Here is an 18,330-nt window from a genome sequence, read left to right on the forward strand (position 1 = left end):
CCTCATATTGCCGGAGTTTGCCAACCACTCCATCCACTGTTAGAGTCTGGGGGTCTGTCCACCAGGACACTATTGCCAGTGCTTTCGAGTGTGCTTCTGGTGCACTCTTCAGGAACTTTTGCCACATCAGGTGTGTGCAAGGGGCATGATCTGGGTCCATGGGTGACTGTTCATCATTCAGATCACCATAAATCATCTCAAACACAGCCAGTTCCCCGAGATTCTGAATTCCCTTCTCAATGTTTGTCCATTTGCTTAGCTGACATAGGATATCATCCTTGTAGGGGTGCCTCTCCCTTACACTGAGCAGGAGTCGCTTCCAAAGGCTGAGGGTTTGAGTCTGTTTCCCTATTTCCCTGTCAATGCCAGCATCCTTGGCCAAAGACCCCAGCTGCTTGGCCCCTCTCCCCTCCATCTCAAAAGCGCTGGCTCCATTGTCCCAGCATCGGAGCAGCCAGGTGCAAATCTGCTCGCCTCCCAGGCGGCCGAAATCTCTCTGCATATCTCGCAACTCAGTCAAGGATAGAGATCGGACGATCACCTCTGGCTCTTCCTTCTGTTCCCCTGATGGGCCTGGCTCATCCTCATCCCTCACTCTGCGGACTGACTTTCTGGTATATTTTGTTTTCTGTATCGGGGCGACTGATGTCGCCACTGGCTGGCTCTCTGGCTTAGTCGCTGTGCTAGTGGAGGCGACTGAGACTGGCTTATTATCTGGACCAGGGGGACAGGCAGTTTCAGTGTGTTCACTCTCAGGTTCTGTAGCCTTTTCTTCCCCTTGAGGGCAGTGGGTGGTATTAAAGAGGACACGTCCCCAACACATTGCAGCCATTTGTGTCTCCTGGGTTTTGCCAGACTGGTAACACACCCTTTCTAAGCACTCCATCAGCTTTTCAGGGCTCTGCATTTGTTCAGGAGTGAAATTCCAAAGCATTGGAGGTGCCCACCGACTCAGGCCTTTGCCCATCTTTTCCCACACCCCTTGCCACTCACTATTATCTGACCTCGGGGCAGGTTTCCGGGCACTGCTATTGTTAGAGAAGTGCCGCATGGCCAAAACCGAAATCAGGCAGACATTCAGAAAGCTTTGTGCCGCAATCACACTGGCCTGCAGGCTCCAAGGATAACTGAAACTCCCCAAAGCCGAGAGGATCTCTTCCCCTGGCTCACCCACAGAGGGGGTGAGACCCCTAACAAAAGCCCAAACGGCAAACAGGTACCGGCCCTCCCCCACCAACAGCGATAAAAAGGCAGCATAAGCAGTCAATTGCCCGTATAACAACATAAGACCCTTTATACATTTTCCACTGATAAGAAACGCCACCACAGGGATCATACACTGGATATAAGGATTAATCCAGCCCCACCACGCAAGCAAGTGGGCCAGCATTGCAAACATTTTCTTATCAAACAAATACAAATACAAACAGAAAAATTACACCCAACAGATTGCTCTATCACACTCTGGTCAGGGTCTGTCCCTTTTTATTCTTATTTTAGCCCCACGTTGGGTGCCAATTAAGGCTGTGCTGGTTTAAGCCCTGCCAGGACCCGAGAGCACGTTGCTGTTGCCCCTCCCCCACCCTCAGCCGGTCGGGCTGGCAGTGAGGCACAAACCTGGGCTAAAATAAGAAGAAATTTAATACAACAGTGTGATAAAACAATCTGAACAACAACAGTAGCAATGATAACAACAATAAACAGCAATAATAGTGAACAAGACAAACAATATACAGAGAAATACCACAAAATGGTCACGGAACAAAGCCGACGCGTGGGGTCCCGCCACCAAAAAGCCAAAGAGAAAGTAAAAAGGTTCCGCCCCTGGACCTGACGCCAGCATGGTATGAATAACCTGGCTGCTGATCCCTTTCCCCTCTCTCTCTGCTGAGGAAACCTAACCCTATCCTAGTTTAACCAGGACAATGTGCTTCAAATTTCTTAGCTCTAGGCAGATCATTACCAGACGGCATCAAAAGGACAGAATTTAGCTAACAGCAAAATAAATAAAGAAGCTGAAAGGCTTTAGGGTCCAATTTGTGAAAGACATTCAAAGATCAGGCAGTAATTTTACCATGTCCCATTGTTCTGTATGTCAAGTTCAAACTTACCTTCAAAAGTGTCCATTATGCAGCAGCTGTCTAAATTTCTGAGCACTCATCTTTCCTGAACATGCCTTCACTCATCCATCACATTCTCCCTTCTAGTATATCCTCCCCTGGAAGTCTACAGTCAGCTTTACATGCAGGAACACTTGGAGCACCTCTTCTTGCTAAGCCTTTTGCTGCTTCTGAAATGTTGGAGAAGTCACTTTTGCCATTTCACTTCTACAGTGGGGGAGAGGGGAAGGAGATAATGCATAGGATCCTAATGGTTCTCTCCTTTTGTTATTCCTTCATTTTTTCCCACTTTTTCTGTGAATTGATTTGATTCATGGACTCTCCTTGGAGAAGTTTTTGGGGAAATTTTTCCCAAGACACCGAAGACCTCTGGATATCTTCCTTTATGTGTATACGTTCCTGAGGTGCTTGCAAAATTTGGAGGATCCATATGCCCAAAAGGAAAAGAAGAACATCTGGAAGGGTGTAATGAAGGAGTGAGGAGAACTGTTTGGTACTAATAGCTTGTCTGTTTGGCTATGTAGCCAAGTCCCTGTGGAAATGCAAATAGCTACAGCTATGGTGGGATCTGATGTACTTGAGAAAATACCACCTGGAAAGCAGGTTTTCAGGGGGTAATACGACAGAATGATTTTTGTATCTAATTTTTAGAGGGTTTTTTGTCTATTTAGCAGCATGGTTGTTTTGTTTTTTTCAGGTATCATACAGGCTTTTTGAAGACATGGGGCTGTTTGAAACCTTTAAAATACCAGTGAAGGAATTTATGAACTACTTTCATGCCTTGGAATGTGGATATCGAGAGATACCTTGTAAGTAAAAATTCCCAGCAGATAACAATGCTTCCTTAAAGTTTGGGGTATTTTCCATATACTTTGTGATTTAAGCTTTTCTTCTCTCATTTTAACAGCTGGGTTTTTTTCTTCTGCTGCACGTGACGAAATAGATGGCTCTCTAGTCAAAGGCTGGTGCTGAACAACAGCCTCTTGTCTTTTTTTCATTGCACTGAATGTTTCATGTTATTTCATAGCAATTCATGGCAAATTCTGTGCAAGCCTGAAACCATATAAAACTACTAAAGGTACAAAGAACTGTTCTCTGATGATGGAAGTGTACCCAGTGCCTCAGGTGGAGTTTATTGAAACATTCCCCCCCAAAGTATTTACTAATTCAAATCAAATTGCCAAACCACTTCAATTGCAAAAGACTTTTTTTCCTGAAGGAGAGGGAGCTATTACCCCCTTTAGCTGGTAGATAACCCAAGTTTTGAGGAATATAGGACACCCAGTTTTCTCCTACCTCCCAGAAATATGTCTGAAACATTGGTTTAATAAGTCATACAGTCTCTCTCTCAAAATACTAAATACCAGTTGGAACAACTATGGTGGGAGGGATTGAAGGAAAGCTACCTCAAAATGCCTCCCAGACAGGTGGTTTGGACCTTTCCTGGGAAAGTGAGAGACCAAATTTCAAATCTTTCCTTGTGTTTGAACCTGATCAAGGATGTGAAGCAGCAGATTGTATGAGGGGCTTATAGGTGGATGTCCAAAAGTTTGTCTGTCCTACTAGAGCCATTCTTCTTTGTTTGAAACATTGAACTATTCAGAGTCTCAGGAATTTTTGTGAATCTTAGCCCTTCATTTCCTTCATTTTTCCTAAGTGTGTTTCATTTCACTAAAGCAGAATATTTTATCTAATACAAAATTTACCTTCCAGTTTTTAATTTCAGTGAAGGGGAAAAGGCAAAACAACTTGTTTGGACTTAACCACTTCTTTCTTCTGGTTGCTGAACTGACAAATGGGTTATTCACACCAAACTAATGGTGACTATCCTCCTGGTCGGATTAAATCAGTACAAGTTTCACAAGAGGCTAATCTGGCCTTTATTCTCGAGAAAAGCATTAGACCCCTTATGCAGGGCCATGCTCTAGGTTTTGCATGAGTTGATTAGTGGCTCAGGAGAGATGTTTTTAGTACTTCGAGGAAGGCAGAGGAGAGGAGACTCCTTCCTTATTTTACTTTCCTCTTTCTAAAAATAACCGTTTATATGCTGCTTGCTGTTTTGCTGTTAAAAATTTCAGCTAGCCGTCACTAGCAAGTAGTTAAAAGGAAGGTCACAGAGAAGAAAAAGGAGAGCAAGAGAGGAAAGCAAGGAGTAAATTAAAGGGCCAAGTGGCATGATATCATGCTCACATTTAGTGAGTAAGCGAAGTGATTGCAAATTGTGAATATAATAAACCTTTCTGTGTTACACTTGTCTGCCCTTGGCAGGCAGGATTCTGCTGATTTTTGGTCCTGAAAAAACAGGCAGTTGCCTCAAGCATAGGAGTGTAGGGTCAGCAATGTGGTGAGCCCTCCTCTGCCAGAGCCAGGAAAATGCAGGCTGGCAGCTGCTGCCCCACTTGATGGTAGAGGTTAGAAACGTGGCTCAGCAGTGCTGTGACATGCGGAAGCAAACTCTACAATTCAGAGAGTTATAAACCAGGTAAGTTTATTCTGGCCAGGGTGCAAATGGATTTCTCCACAAAGCTTGCACACCGTCTCTGGCAAGTAGCCAAATATTTATTACACCAAAGCATACATATTCATTAGGAAAGGCCAGGTTATTACAATTAGTTTGGGGAATAAGTGTAATTATTATAAATAATTCTCGGAACTCAGTTGTATAGTCTGAGCATGTGTAGTAGAAATAGGGTGATCGTCTTTGGTGGTCAAGGGAAGAAGCAAGTGGTCTTCTTCACCATGTTCACTCATTCCAGGGCATGCCCTGTGAAGCAAAGTCCAAGTGTCTTCTTCCTAGATCGGCCAGATCATCCTCCCTATATAACATCTCTGAGTCCTTTTGTTCAAGTTTAAGTTTGCCTACATGCCCATTGAGGGCTTTGAGTCTCCTATCAGTGAGTTATCCTTTTAATTCATACCCCAGGGCTACCTGCTACTTTCCTAGCACAGCTAATCCCCAAACTATCTGGTAAGCTACACTGAATCCACAAAACAGTCTGGGCAAGCGGGATTCTTAGGCAACGTTCAGAAATCATCATATCACAGAATCATCTAGGACGGAAAAGACCTTGAAGGTCATCTAGTCCAACCGTTAACCTAACATTGACAGTTTTAAACTACACCAGATTCCTCAGCACTATGTTGACCCTACTCTTGATGTTGACCCTACTCCAGGGATGGGGACTCCACCACCTCCCTGGGCAGCCCATTCCAACGCCTAACATCCCTTTCTGTAAAGAAATGCTTCCTAATATCCAGACTAAATCTTCCCTGTCACAACTTGAGGCCATTACCTCTTGTCCTATCATTTGTTCCTTGGTTAAAGAGTCTCATCCCCAGTTCTCTACAACCTCCCTTCAAGTAGCTGTAGAGGGTGATGAGGTCTCCCCTCAGCCTCCTCTTCTCCAGACTAAACACCCCCAGTTCCCTCAGCCATTTCTCATATGACTGGTGCTCCAGACCCTGCACCAGCTTCGTTGCCCTTCTCTGGACACGCTCGAGTCATTCAATGTCCTTTTTGTAGTGAGGGGCCCAAAACTGAACACAGGAATCGAGGGGCGGCGTCACCAGTGCCGAGTATAGGGGTAAGATCCCTTCCATGTCCCTGCTGGCCACGCTATTGCTGACACAAGCCAGGATGCCATTGGCCTTCTTGGCCACCTGGGCACACCGCTGGCTCCTGTTCAGCCGGCTGTCAATCAACACCCCAGGTCCCTCTCTGACTGGCAGCTCTCCAGCCACTCCTCCCCAAGCCTGTAGCACTGCTGGGGGTTGTTGTGGCCCAAGGGCAGCCCCCAGCATTTGGCCTTATTGAAACTCCTCCAGTTGGCCTCCCTACCCTCGAGCAGATCAACACTCCCACCCAACTTGGGTCAGCTGCAAACTGACTGAGGGTGCACTCGATCCCCTCATCGAGATCATCAGTAAAGATGTTAAACAGGAGGGGCCCAAAAACTGAGCCCTGGGGGACACCACTAGTGACCGGGCGCGAACCGGATTTAACTCCATTCACCACAACTCTTTGGGCCCGGCCATCCAGACAGTGTTTTACCCAGCAAAGCGTGTGTCCATCCAAGCTGTGAGCAGCCAGTTTCACCAGGAGAATGCTGTGGGAAATGGTGTCAAAGGCCTTGCTAAAGTCAAGGTAGACAATATCCACAACCTTTCCCTCATCCAGTAAGCAGGTTGCCCTGTCGTAGAAGGAGATCAGGTTTGTCAGGCAGGACCTGCCTTTCATAAACCCATGCTGACTGGGCCTGAGCATCTGGTTGTCCGCATGTGTTGTGTGATGGTACTCAGGATGAGCTGCTCCATCAGCTTCCCGGGCACCAAAGTCAAGCTGACAGGCCTGTAATTTCCCAGATCATCCTTCTGACCCTTCTTATATGTGAGCATCACACTGGCCAATTTCCAATCTGTCAGGACCTCCCCGGTCAGCCAGGACTGCTGGTAAATGATGGAAAGCGGCTTGGCGAGCACCCCAGCCAGCTCCTTCAGCACCCTCGGGTGTATCCCATCCGGTCCCATAGACTTGTGTGTGTCTGTGTGATGCAGCAGGTCACTGACTGTCTCCTCCTGGATTGGGGGGGGGTCGTTCTCCCAGTCTTTGTCTTCTGGCTGAGGATGCTGGATTCCCTCAGTACAACTAGTCTTGTTATTAAAGACTGAGGCAAAGAAGGCATTGAGGACCTCAGCCTTCTCCTCATCACTTGTTACCATGTTTCTTCCTGTTTCTATACTCTCCCTGGTCTTTATTTTGCTGTTGACATACTTATAGAAACATTTCTTGTTGTCCTTGATTGCTGAAGCCAGATTAATTTCTAGATGGGCTTTAGACCTCCTGATTTCCACCCTGCATAGCCTCACATCATCTTTGTAATCACTGTGAGTGGCTAGCCCCTTCTGCCAAAGGCTGTAAACTCTCCTTTTCTCCCTGAGTTGCAGCCAAAGCTCCCTGTTCAGCCAGGGTGGTCTTCTCTGCCACCAGCTTCTCTTAGAGCACCTGGGGACTGCCTGCTCCTGAGCCATTAACACTTCCTTCTTAATGAGCGCCCAGCCTTCCTGGACCCCTATACCCTTCAGGACCATCTCCCAAGGGATCCTGTCAAGCAGGTGCCTAAGCAAGACAAAGTCAGCCCTTTGGAAGTCCAGGATGGCAGTTCTACTTAGCTCTCTCCTGGCCTCTCTAAGAATAGAGAACTCATTTTTTATTTCATGATCACTGTGCCCTAGTTGGCCTCCAACTGCCACATCATCCACCAATATGTTGCTATAAGTAAATAATTTGCAAGGAAAATGGTCATTTCTCTTTATCAGCTGGTCTGGAGGGGGAAGGTGGCTGTTCCCAGCAGAAGCAGGCATTATCCATCCCCTTGCAGGGGCAAGAGGGCAAATATGGCTCTCCAGGGTGCTTTCTCCACCCCAGGTCTCCTCCTTCCTTCCTCCTATCCCATAGAAGGAGCAGCCTTAGGGTGAAGTTCAACCTCAGTGCTGAGAAACGTTCCATCAGCGGCACACTGCCTATCTTTAGGATGCAGCAGGTATAAAACCAGGTTGCTTACACATCTTGCTGCCAGTCCCTTCTACTCCCCCAAAGTACAGAGGTTTTTTCACCGCTAATGAATCAAATCAACTTCTTGCTGCTTAAAATCCAATTGCTTCTTAAAGAGGGCTTCTGGACTTGTTTATTGGTAATTTTTCCTAACGAAGGATACATATCATCTCCAGTGTTATCCTGATTCTTTATCATTATCTTCATAATATAACCTAGTTCTTCACCTGTTCCCATCAAGCCTTTAGCAGCAGTTGGTTTCCAATGAGAGACACAAGACTGGTTGGCATTACCAAGGTGTCTCCAACTAAGATGACTGATTACCTGGAGATGTGGCCAATTACTGTATTAGAGATGGGGGAGACCCAGCAGTGCAGTCCTGTGGTTTTGTGCTTTGTCCTCTGAAATGCATCTTTCCAGACCTGCAGCAGCAGTAATATAGCCACGGGTTATCATTCCCATTAGCGGATTTATTTGTGTTTAGCTCATCACTGCAGAAGATACCTGTGCTCTGCCCAAAATTTGCCTCAATCACAAGCTGAAATGCATGTCAGTCAGTGGTTAAACCTCTGATGTAAAGCTTTAGTCCTGGTGCAGCAAAGCATTACTCCTCTTCCAACATTATGGTCGCTTTTTGTTAGTGTATGTTTTGATGATGCTTTGTGCTGAACAAGCATGCGATTCTTTCTCAGCCAGTTCTGTTGTTGATTGTGGGGTAGTTTATCTGGCCTTGAAGGATTTGGTGGTACGAGCCTTGGGGTGACTTTTATCTCACATTTCTGCAAAGAGAGCTTGTAGTAAGCCAGATTGTGGAATCCAGGGCCTGAACTCTTATCTCTGGCCAGAAAACTGCAGAAAGAATGTGCTTTAACTGTGTAATATACATGTATCCTGAGTTTGATTTTTTTGCAGCACATCTTCTAGCACAGCACCTAAATTTGCTCAAGTAGGGTCAAGTAAGTGTTACTTGCCCTGTGTTTAGAAGCTAGGTGAAATCAGGTTACTGAAGTGGATGAGATTTTCCTACTAATTTAATTTGAAACAGAGGTTAACAGTGCATATTTACTTGATGGTATTTAACTAGCTAAAGGCAACCACTGGAGTAAAGGATTGGAGCAGGTAGCACAGGTCAGGCTCCTTGTTTAACACTTTCTTTGCAACATTGCAGATCCCACTGCTTCTCTGCTGTTTTCTCTTTCTTGACTGGTAGGAGACATATCACTGAATGTGCTTCAACTTTAGTAAAAGATAAACTGAGCATTTACAGAATACAACTGGTTTTAACGCCTGTGATAGTGTTTGATTTGTCTCTGCTCATTTGGCTGCCGTGCAGTACCCACTAGATGGTGCTGATTTCCCTCTGTCAGAAATATACTTCATGTTTAATAGCAGAGTCATTTTCTTTGTATCACAGATCACAACCGAATTCATGCAACTGATGTTCTACATGCCGTTTGGTACCTTACTACTCAGCCCATCCCAGGACTCCCAACTGTCATTAATGATCACGGGTCAGCAAGCGATTCAGGTATGTTTAAATGTGCAAGTATATATGTTGTATTTTTAAAGTTTTTGTTATGAAATTTTCTGCAAGACAACAATTGAGTATTGCGTGCAGTACTCGTTGACTTTTAAGTTCAGTAGCACTTTGGATGTTGAAGGTGTTCAGGTATGTTTGTGTAACTTTGAAGAGAATGGAATTGGTCCTTCAAAACCTAATACTTTACATTTAACGATCTGTGAATGCAAGCCTTTGTGGTCATATGTAACAGATAATTGTTAGCGTTTGATTTTTACAATAGCTTTTCTTCTAGGAAAACCGTATTAGTAGTGCTTTTCAATGCTGCTTCGGAAGCAGTGTAGACTTTTAAATCCTCAAACCCTGCATTGTTTTGCTGTTATAAAACTGCTAGGACATGCAGGTAGTGCCATGCACTTGCCACTGCTTGGCTGTGGTGAAGTGTTGCTTTGCCTTTCCTCACTGTCTCCGAAGAAGGAGACTTGTTACCATTTTGCAGCTTGTTTGCAAGACCACTCATCTGCTGTTTTATGATTGCTCCTTACAGGAAGCTGTTCTTATTGCATCTTTATATTTTCTCCAGCTTCAGCTGTAGCAACTAGAAGACCTGTCTGTATTTTGTGAGAGCTCTGAGGGAGTTACTGGAAAAACAGGAGTTTGTTATGCAGAAACTACTTCCATTTCTGCTTTTCTTGGTGGTTCTGCTTTTCTTGGTTTGTGTGGCACATACATGTCATTTGTGAAACTCTTCAGGATTGTGTGCCTTATTGCACTGGATCATGTGCATAGTATCAGAAAGCACTGAGGTTGGGATGTGTTTACTCCTCTGTTATGTATTGTAAATTTACTCCTTCTCTTACTGCTTTGTTGCTTCTATCTGTTTCAGTAAGTCACCGAAAAAGTGTTGAGGATTTTTTTTTAGATTTATTTATTTCTGCTCAGATTCTGACAGTGGAATCACTCACGGCCATATGGGTTATGTGTTTTCGAAGACATACACACCTACAGATGACAGCTATGGATGCCTAGCTGGCAACATCCCTGCCCTTGAATTAATGGCTCTTTATGTAGCTGCAGCCATGCATGATTATGATCATCCAGGAAGGACCAATGCCTTTTTGGTAGCAACAAGTGCTCCTCAGGTAAATAAATCTCAACCAGCATTGCTGTTAAATTTGGAAGGTCTTTGGTAACAACTTCTCCTTGCCAGTGGTGCCTGTAGTTTCCATTAAGCACAAGTCTACCAAATATTTTGAAACAGCTTATCGGAGTGACAGAAATAATCACTTTGCTTGGGGACTATCAGTAAGAGTCTTCTTGCACACCCTCAGTACCCTCTAGTTAGTAGAGCTGTTATGAAAGGTATTGATAAAATGACTCAGTGAAGGAGAGGCTCATGATCTGCTGACTGATAGAGAATCTGTAACTGTGAAATAAGGGAAGAATTATTCTACTCAGTAAGGCACAGAGGATTAAAATAAAATAAAAATACATCTGTATAGTTGACTGCGCCATGCAAATTTATGTGCGATCATAACTTATTTTCCATTGTTCCTGTAGAATATGAGCAGCTGCAGTCTTTTATGAATGTATTTTTACACTATGCATCTATCGGGGCAGGGGAGCAGAGTGTGGTGTAAAATAATCTCAGTTTTATAAACAAATAATTGAGACTTACCTAAGTTTACACAGAACTTGCTGCCAATGCTGGGAGTTGAATTCAGCACTTCTGAGTCGCTGTTTATTGGCTTAATTATGAGATCATGTTTCTTTACTTTACATCACTGACTTAACTGGCTTCAGCATACTGTGCTGAAAAGTATTTCTATGAACAAAAGAAAAGATAACTTAATGGTGAGAAGTCAGGTAGGGATGCAGAAATTCTAGATTTACTCCCCAACGTGAGCAAGAGCAAGTCACCTGAACTTGCTCTGTATCAGTTTCTGTCTATAAACTGATAGTAATACTTTTCATCCTTGCCACATCTTTCTGTGATCGAGAACTTTGATACCAGGTAGACATATGCTGTCCTTAAATATGTTTTTAAGAAATTGAGTGCTCTAGCTTTGTGTTTGTAAATATCCACAAAGTTAGACGATTAGCCTTAATGTATTGTCCCTATGGGAAAAATTCAAATTATTCTTGTTATTTTGGGGGGTTTTGGCTTTGGTCTGTTGTTTGTTTGGTGTTTGGTTTGGTTTTTTTTAAATCTGGTTTCACCTGAAATTTGCAGAACTTGTATTTGACATCTAGTTTTTTTCCTCTTTCATGACTAGCTATATCAGCTTCTGGTAATGATAAAGTGCTGTTGTATTAAAAATCTGCCCTCAGGTGCTGGACCTGGGTGGCAGAATATATTTGTCTCAAATGCTTACTGTGTAGTTAGGCAAGATGGGCTGTAAAGCTGAGTTGCTTCAGCCTTATAGATAGATTCTGTACTTCAGGATAGGACTGAATGTTTTCATCTCTAGATGACCGAAAAATATAATTGAAGTAAAAAGCCACTGGAACATATGTGTATCTATTTCTGTAAAAAGTTACAAAACCTGTATCTATTTTACATAGAAACATATTTCCGAGAGCTTTTCTTTCCATAAACCAAATTGTCAAAAGACTGATTGCTGCTGAAGTGGAGAGATTTCCTGGATGGTTGTTGTCCCCTAAAGTCCACTTTCTAGATCTTTCTTTAGTTTCTGAATGGAATTGCCATCACTATGAAAGTTATACATCTTGTTTCGGTAAAGATTTAACCAATTTTGGGGTTTAGCATTGAGAAATCTGTCAGGCTGAATGTGTTTCATCAGGTTGCAAATGGGAATTTCACTTGTTTCTGTGTTTGGAATCAGTCCAATATGGACGGAATTGCCAGGTACAAACACCAAAGATGACAATAACCATTATGTAAGGTTAGTTCTGAGAAACCGGGAAGCACATACCTATATTGTAGTAGTCATTAATTTGTGGCCTGAAACAGAATAATCTATTGTCATACGATGCAGTTCAGTCAGGAATTGAAGACCCTTGAGCATGAAAGACTCATATTTTTCAAATCAGTCTTCCAATAAATCTTCACCATCACAGTAATTCAGGTGTCTTCTGTTAGCCCTGCCAAAATCACATCTTCAAACCTCAAGAAATTCTTTAACAAAAAAACCCAAACAAATCAGCCAAACCTGAAGCTCCCTCCATGCATCATGCCCACATCATTCTCTTCTCTGCAATGCAGTGTTTCTTTTGCTAAGAGGTTTCTTAGATTTCAGTTGCCTGCTTTGTTTTCACAGGCAGTGCTGTACAACGACCGCTCCGTCCTGGAGAATCACCATGCTGCTGCTGCCTGGAACCTTTTCATGTCGAGGCCAGAGTACAACTTCCTGGTCAATCTTGACCACGTGGAGTTCAAGCACTTCCGCTTCCTCGTCATTGAGGCAATTTTGGCTACTGACCTGAAGAAACACTTTGATTTCGTTGCCAAATTCAATGCCAAGGTAAGATAATTGATTCAAGTTTCTGGTGAATGGTCAGGAAAGACTGTGGGGCTTGGTAGCATCACAGTGAAAATGCTGGAAAGGCTGCTATATTCTTTCTTCTGAATGTCCTTTGGGCTGCTGTAAGACATTTTGTTGAACAGTAATCTGGCACTTCTGTTATTTTTTCCTTATTGAAATCTAGCAGCACAGCTTCTTTCCTTATATATGTTTAGTTTTTCAGAAAATGGTTTAAGTCTAAGGATATTATGGACTATTTGAATGTAAATCCTACTTTTATCCTACTTTTCAATATTGTTTTCTTGTTCACTGGCACTTTAGACCTAATAGCAAAGCACTCACGGGGAAAAAAAAAATCAAAGGTGTTACCAAGTTTCCATAATGCCTAAATATGTAATGTGAATTTTTATTGGTTTAATCATACTGTTATATTATCAAAGCATAGAAATCATAACAGTTTTGAAGTTCTAATTTCAAATGCAATGAAAGCGTGATCTTTCTTCTCTACAGTGTTTTAAATGGCTAGACACCAGGGGAAGGTCACTAAAGATCTTTCCTGCATGCTCCATTCAGTGAGCATAAAATTGCAACCTTGGGAAACCATTCTTTAAAATTATTATACAGTTTCAACCTAACAGTGGAAATCATTGCCTGTCAAGTTACTTTATAAACTCCATCATCCGTCAAAGCTGTTGGCATGTTACCTAGATGGATACCTGCCTTTGGAGCTGGTACTGCCTTCTTGTTCCTTGTGAGAAACATGCTAAGCACAGTGTGCTGCTTATCCAGGACTAGGACCTCCTAGGTGTTTTGGTGACATAGATAAAATGTTTTCTTGTGGTATTACTTAGGAAGGACCTATATACTGAAATTTTGAAGCCTCCAGATGTATGACTGGTTTTGTTTTCCATTTCCCCGTAACATCTCTCTCTTTGTTAGGCTTTACGAAGTTGTAAAGAAAGGCCATAAATTATGGTCCAGGATAGACAAAGAACTGATCTGTAGATTAGTCTGAACTCCTGCACCCTGCTAGTCATGTCTCAAAACCTCTGATAATAACATGAGGGGTTTCTTTAGGTATTAATTTTAAACTCTGGATTGATATTCACTGGCCTAATTTCCTCATAAAGTGTTGAACAGTACTGGCAGATTCTCATGTGTCAGGGCTAAATGACAATAAAGCACGGGAAATTTAGGCTGTCTGAATACATCCTTTGAATTGGACAGTTTGGACCAAAACCTTCACTTCCATGAACATAAGTAAGGAATGAAAAAGGACAGACTAAATCACTGATTACTGTGGCTTTGTCACAGAGATTAACTTTCTTAACCCTGGAAGAGGAGAAGCTTGCTGAAAGTACTAGGTGTAATTGTGGACACTGAAAACTAAATTTGACTTAAATCTATCAGGTTGGACGATGGTAGGTGTGAGCACTGTTGCAGCCAAGTAAGGTGATACCTGACACTGCAGATAAATAGAAAAGTCTGATGTATCATGTTCTGCCGCTTGCTATGGATTTGTAAGGGCATCTGTTAACCTCCTTCTCTCTCCTTATTGCTTGAATAGTCAAATGACCATGCATGGAATAAAAAGTGGAGGAGGAAGCAAACATATTAACTAGTGCTTATGGCTGAGCCTGACTTTCCCAGAATAATCACTGCCTTAAAAAGAGATGATTTATGGTTGGTTGGCAAAAACTCTTTTGTACCAGAGTGGTCTCAGAGAGCAGACCTGACATGTTTGTATATGGGTGGAGGTGCTGTAAGATAAAATTAGGTCTAAATAAGCATGTTATTGATTGCATTGCTGAACAGTAGTTTAGTATATTGAGGCTACAGTCAGAGAAATCCTTTTGTACAGAAGTCAGTGTAAACACATGTAATGTGAGCATCCTCCCACCAGAAAACGCAGTCAGGAAAATATCAACAAGAAATAATGAAGGAAGCTCACTGTCCAACACTGATGATATCAATGCATTGGAGCACTTACTGTTCTCTGACATTAGTTACGTTGGATCATGTACACCAAAAGCAAAGCTCTCACCATGTGGGCCCACTGCTATATGGGGCAGGGGACCTTCCAACAGGGGACATGGAATTTTCATCTACTTATAGCACAACAACTTTCTATCCATTTTTAACTATTGCAAGCTTGACAATTAAAGTTGTGTTCCAAGGAGGGATTTGAATTTTGAAAATTAAGTGGACAGTAGAAGATAGCTCCTCCACACTAGGAGATATTTTAGGAGAAAAGGATGAGATGGGAAAACATGGATAACGGCAGTAAAGGATGGTACTATTCAGAGATGTAAAAGGCCAAAGTCCTCAGTGCTTTCTCACCCTCAGTCTTTGTGGCTAAGACCTGGCTTCAGGAATCCCAGGCCCCTGAGGTGTGAGAGAAAGTCTGAAGTGGTGAAGACTTATCCTTACTGAATGGCATCAAGTTAGGGATTTCTTAAACAAACGACATAGACAAGTTTATGGGACGCAGCCATGTATATAAATACCTGATGGTGATGGTAAAGGAGATGGAGCCAGACTCTTCTCAGTGGTATCCAGTGACAGGACAAGAGACAATGGACACAAGCTGAAACAGAGGAATCCCCATTTAAAAAGAAGAAAGGACCTATTTACTGTGACGGGAGTTGTATAATGGTAGAGGTTGCTCAGAGGCATTGTGGAGTTTCCCTCCTTGGAGATATTCAAAACCAAACTGGTCACGATCCTGAGCAGCCTGCTCTAGCTGGCCCTGCCTTGAGCATGGGGGTTAGACTAGATGATCTCCAAGAGAGCCTTCGAACCTCAACCTTTCTGTGATTCTTTAAGGTGACGCTTTTATTCTAGAGCAGTTGATAATACGTATCACTTTTTATTGTGGGAGGTATGAGAAAAATAGAGAAAAGGAAAAAGCTAGGAAATACTTTCAGACATACTTAGATCAAATAAGGAAATAAGCTTGTTACATGCGTCTTCACACTGCAATTAAATCAGCATGGCATTTAATGGTAATTTATCTCTGTACACCAATTAGGTAACTTCTTGGAAAATGTCACTGAAAGATTACATTTGTTTGTTTTCCTAGGAAATGCTTTCAAACAGGCACATCATTTACTAAATAGGAATTTCTCATAATTTATCTCAATGTTAATTGTTTTGAACTTATTTTTCTTTTTACATATTGCTCTACAGCTGATTGTAAATTCCGACCTTGGGTTAGCTCACCTGCTTACACTTGTGATTTTGTTAAATAGCTAAATATACTATAAGATATCCCAGAGCAAATCTTCCTCTGTGGATGCATCTGTTTACTCAGGATTACTGTCATGTTTTGGTTTTTTTTTCTGTCTACTAGGTGAATGATGATGTTGGAATTGACTGGACTAATGAGAATGACCGCTTGCTGGTTTGCCAAATGTGCATCAAACTGGCTGACATAAATGGGCCTGCAAAATGCAAAGACTTGCATCTGCAGTGGACAGAAGGCATTGTCAATGAGTTTTATGAACAGGTAAATAAATTCATGTCCAAAGTGGAATCTGCTGGTTGCATAGCTCGTGTTAAACAGTCCTGCAGCATACTAGTACTGGTGATGAGTGAAAATCACAGAGAACAGGGGTGAAGAGGATGGCTAGAGTTACCCTAGTCCATCCTTTTAAGGGATCAGTGAGTCCATTTGTCACTGAAGCTTCTGATGTGTCCTCAAAGACCTCTGATGATGGAGTTTCTACAGGCTTAACTGTTCCACTCTGGCACTATCTTTACAGTGGACATGGTGAACAAGTGTTCCCTTCCTCTTTTTTTTAATGTTTGCAGTCATCATGTCTCCCTTTCAGTCTTCTTCAGTGCAAACTGTCTTTTATTCCTTGCTTCTGCTTCAGATACCAGCTGGTTCTCATTGCTCTCCTCTGAAGTCACTCAATGTGGCTTACACTTGTATTGACATGTTGTCTCCAAAACTGGACACAACATCCTTGTTGAGATAATCTAAACAGAGCAGAGGAGTTATTTTAGCTTCCCTGTGGGCCGTGTCTCTGTTCACATACACATAACCTTTATGTACTGAACACAGTTGTAACATTGGCTTTCAGTTTATCACAGACTAACCATATCTGCTCCCTACACACTAATCCTTACCCATACTTCATTTTTTAAGACAACATTCCCAGCTTTCAGGAGGTCTGCCAGTACAACTGCACTAATTATACAGGGGTCAGCTGATGGTAGCACGAAGAAGGAGGACAGCCACAGTTTGATTTATAAAGACCTGGGAATACAGCCAGGCACTGGTCCTCTCCTGCCAGGTGTAAGGGAGCTCTTAACTGAACCTTTTCTCATCATAGCCTATTTAGCCCTGCTGAGTGCAAGGGACAGGGCTGTTCCCACACTATTCCTCTGTTTCCTGACTGGGAACATATTTTGAATGTGCTGATTAGACTATACTCCACATCCTGTCTTTTCGAGAGGAAGCAAGCAGGCTCAATCACTGAACCAGACACCACACAGCCTTCTCAGGGAGGCTGTGCAGTAAGCTGAAGTTACAGATGAATACCCTTTAAAGCCTTTTAATCTTCCCTTAAATTTACTGTACTTACAGTTTGGGAAAAAAAAAAAAAAAGAAAGAAACAGGATTTGCTGCTGCCTTCTGGAGTATGTTAAGAAATGAGAAAAGGGACAAAAATCAGACACTGACCTGAAGCTCCTTCACTTATTTTGGATCTCTTGAGAAAAAGAAAGAACAGTGACACTTTGATATATTGCATATAGTTGGTTCCATTTTTCTTTTAATTTTTTTTCTTTAATAAAGTGAGTCCCATAACAACAGTGGTCAACCTTGATCTCCCAAATTTTCACTCAGGAAATGCTTTTCTTTATATTTGACTATTTTCATTACAACTCTCCCAAAAAATAATACTTCACTTAATTCTGGTGATGATCATAGCTTATGTGGGTGACTATTGCATGCAGACAAAATCAGATATATGATAGGCTCTCCTTTCATTCAACATAACTAATGTCGGAGGGCAGTAAGTGCTCCAGTACATTAATACTGTCAAAGTGCTAGATACTGAGCTCTGAATCAAGCCTGGGAGGAACACGTGTGGAAGGATGATGTGTTATCTGTTCCACAGTAGGAATCTCCTTTATTTTCCATCAGTCAGAAGGGTGTGCTATTGATGTTTTCATGCTCTTGGAAGCTGCTTTAAAGGACTCTTGGAGGTTATCTTTCCTATAATGCTGTAATTACAAAAATATACATTTGAGATTTATCCTCTGCAAAATTTAATTTGGAATAACAAATGTATTATCTTTGTTAATGGCATTCCTTTTGGCATGGGGATTATGGGCAAATGTATTTGAACTCTTGGCTTGCAAATTCCAGGAGATCAGGTAGTCAGTAAGATATTAGGGGGGTTTGGTTTTGTTTTTTTATTTTAATAGAGGGTGTGTATTCAGTGTATTGAGAAACCAGTACATCCCAGGGGGTTTACTGTTTTGGTGGTTTTTTGCATGGCATGAGTTGCCATGCTGACAGGATATTGATGGAGCTGAAAACAGAGAAACAACGTTTTCTTCCTAGGACTTACTTTTGACATTAAGGAGGATAAGCTAGTCTCAATTTATTTAACCTAGGTTAAAATTTGTTTTTCTTTAACG

General features: G+C 42.3%; 1 protein-coding gene across 2 annotated transcripts in view; it reads left to right on the forward strand.

Moving 5' to 3' along the window:
* Nucleotides 1-18,330, forward strand: part of PDE3A (phosphodiesterase 3A) — a 280,750-nt gene that overhangs the window by 254,721 nt on the left and 7,699 nt on the right. For both annotated transcript variants that reach the window (XM_074902240.1, XM_074902241.1), the window contains 5 exons: nt 2,818-2,929; nt 9,086-9,199; nt 10,133-10,332; nt 12,472-12,675; nt 16,028-16,183. In XM_074902240.1, coding sequence (XP_074758341.1) covers nt 2,818-2,929; nt 9,086-9,199; nt 10,133-10,332; nt 12,472-12,675; nt 16,028-16,183 — 786 coding nt within the window. The remainder of the gene's footprint in view (nt 1-2,817; nt 2,930-9,085; nt 9,200-10,132; nt 10,333-12,471; nt 12,676-16,027; nt 16,184-18,330) is intronic.

The sequence above is a fragment of the Athene noctua genome, chromosome 3, assembly GCF_965140245.1.
Source record: "Athene noctua chromosome 3, bAthNoc1.hap1.1, whole genome shotgun sequence".
Lineage (NCBI taxonomy): Eukaryota > Metazoa > Chordata > Aves > Strigiformes > Strigidae > Athene > Athene noctua.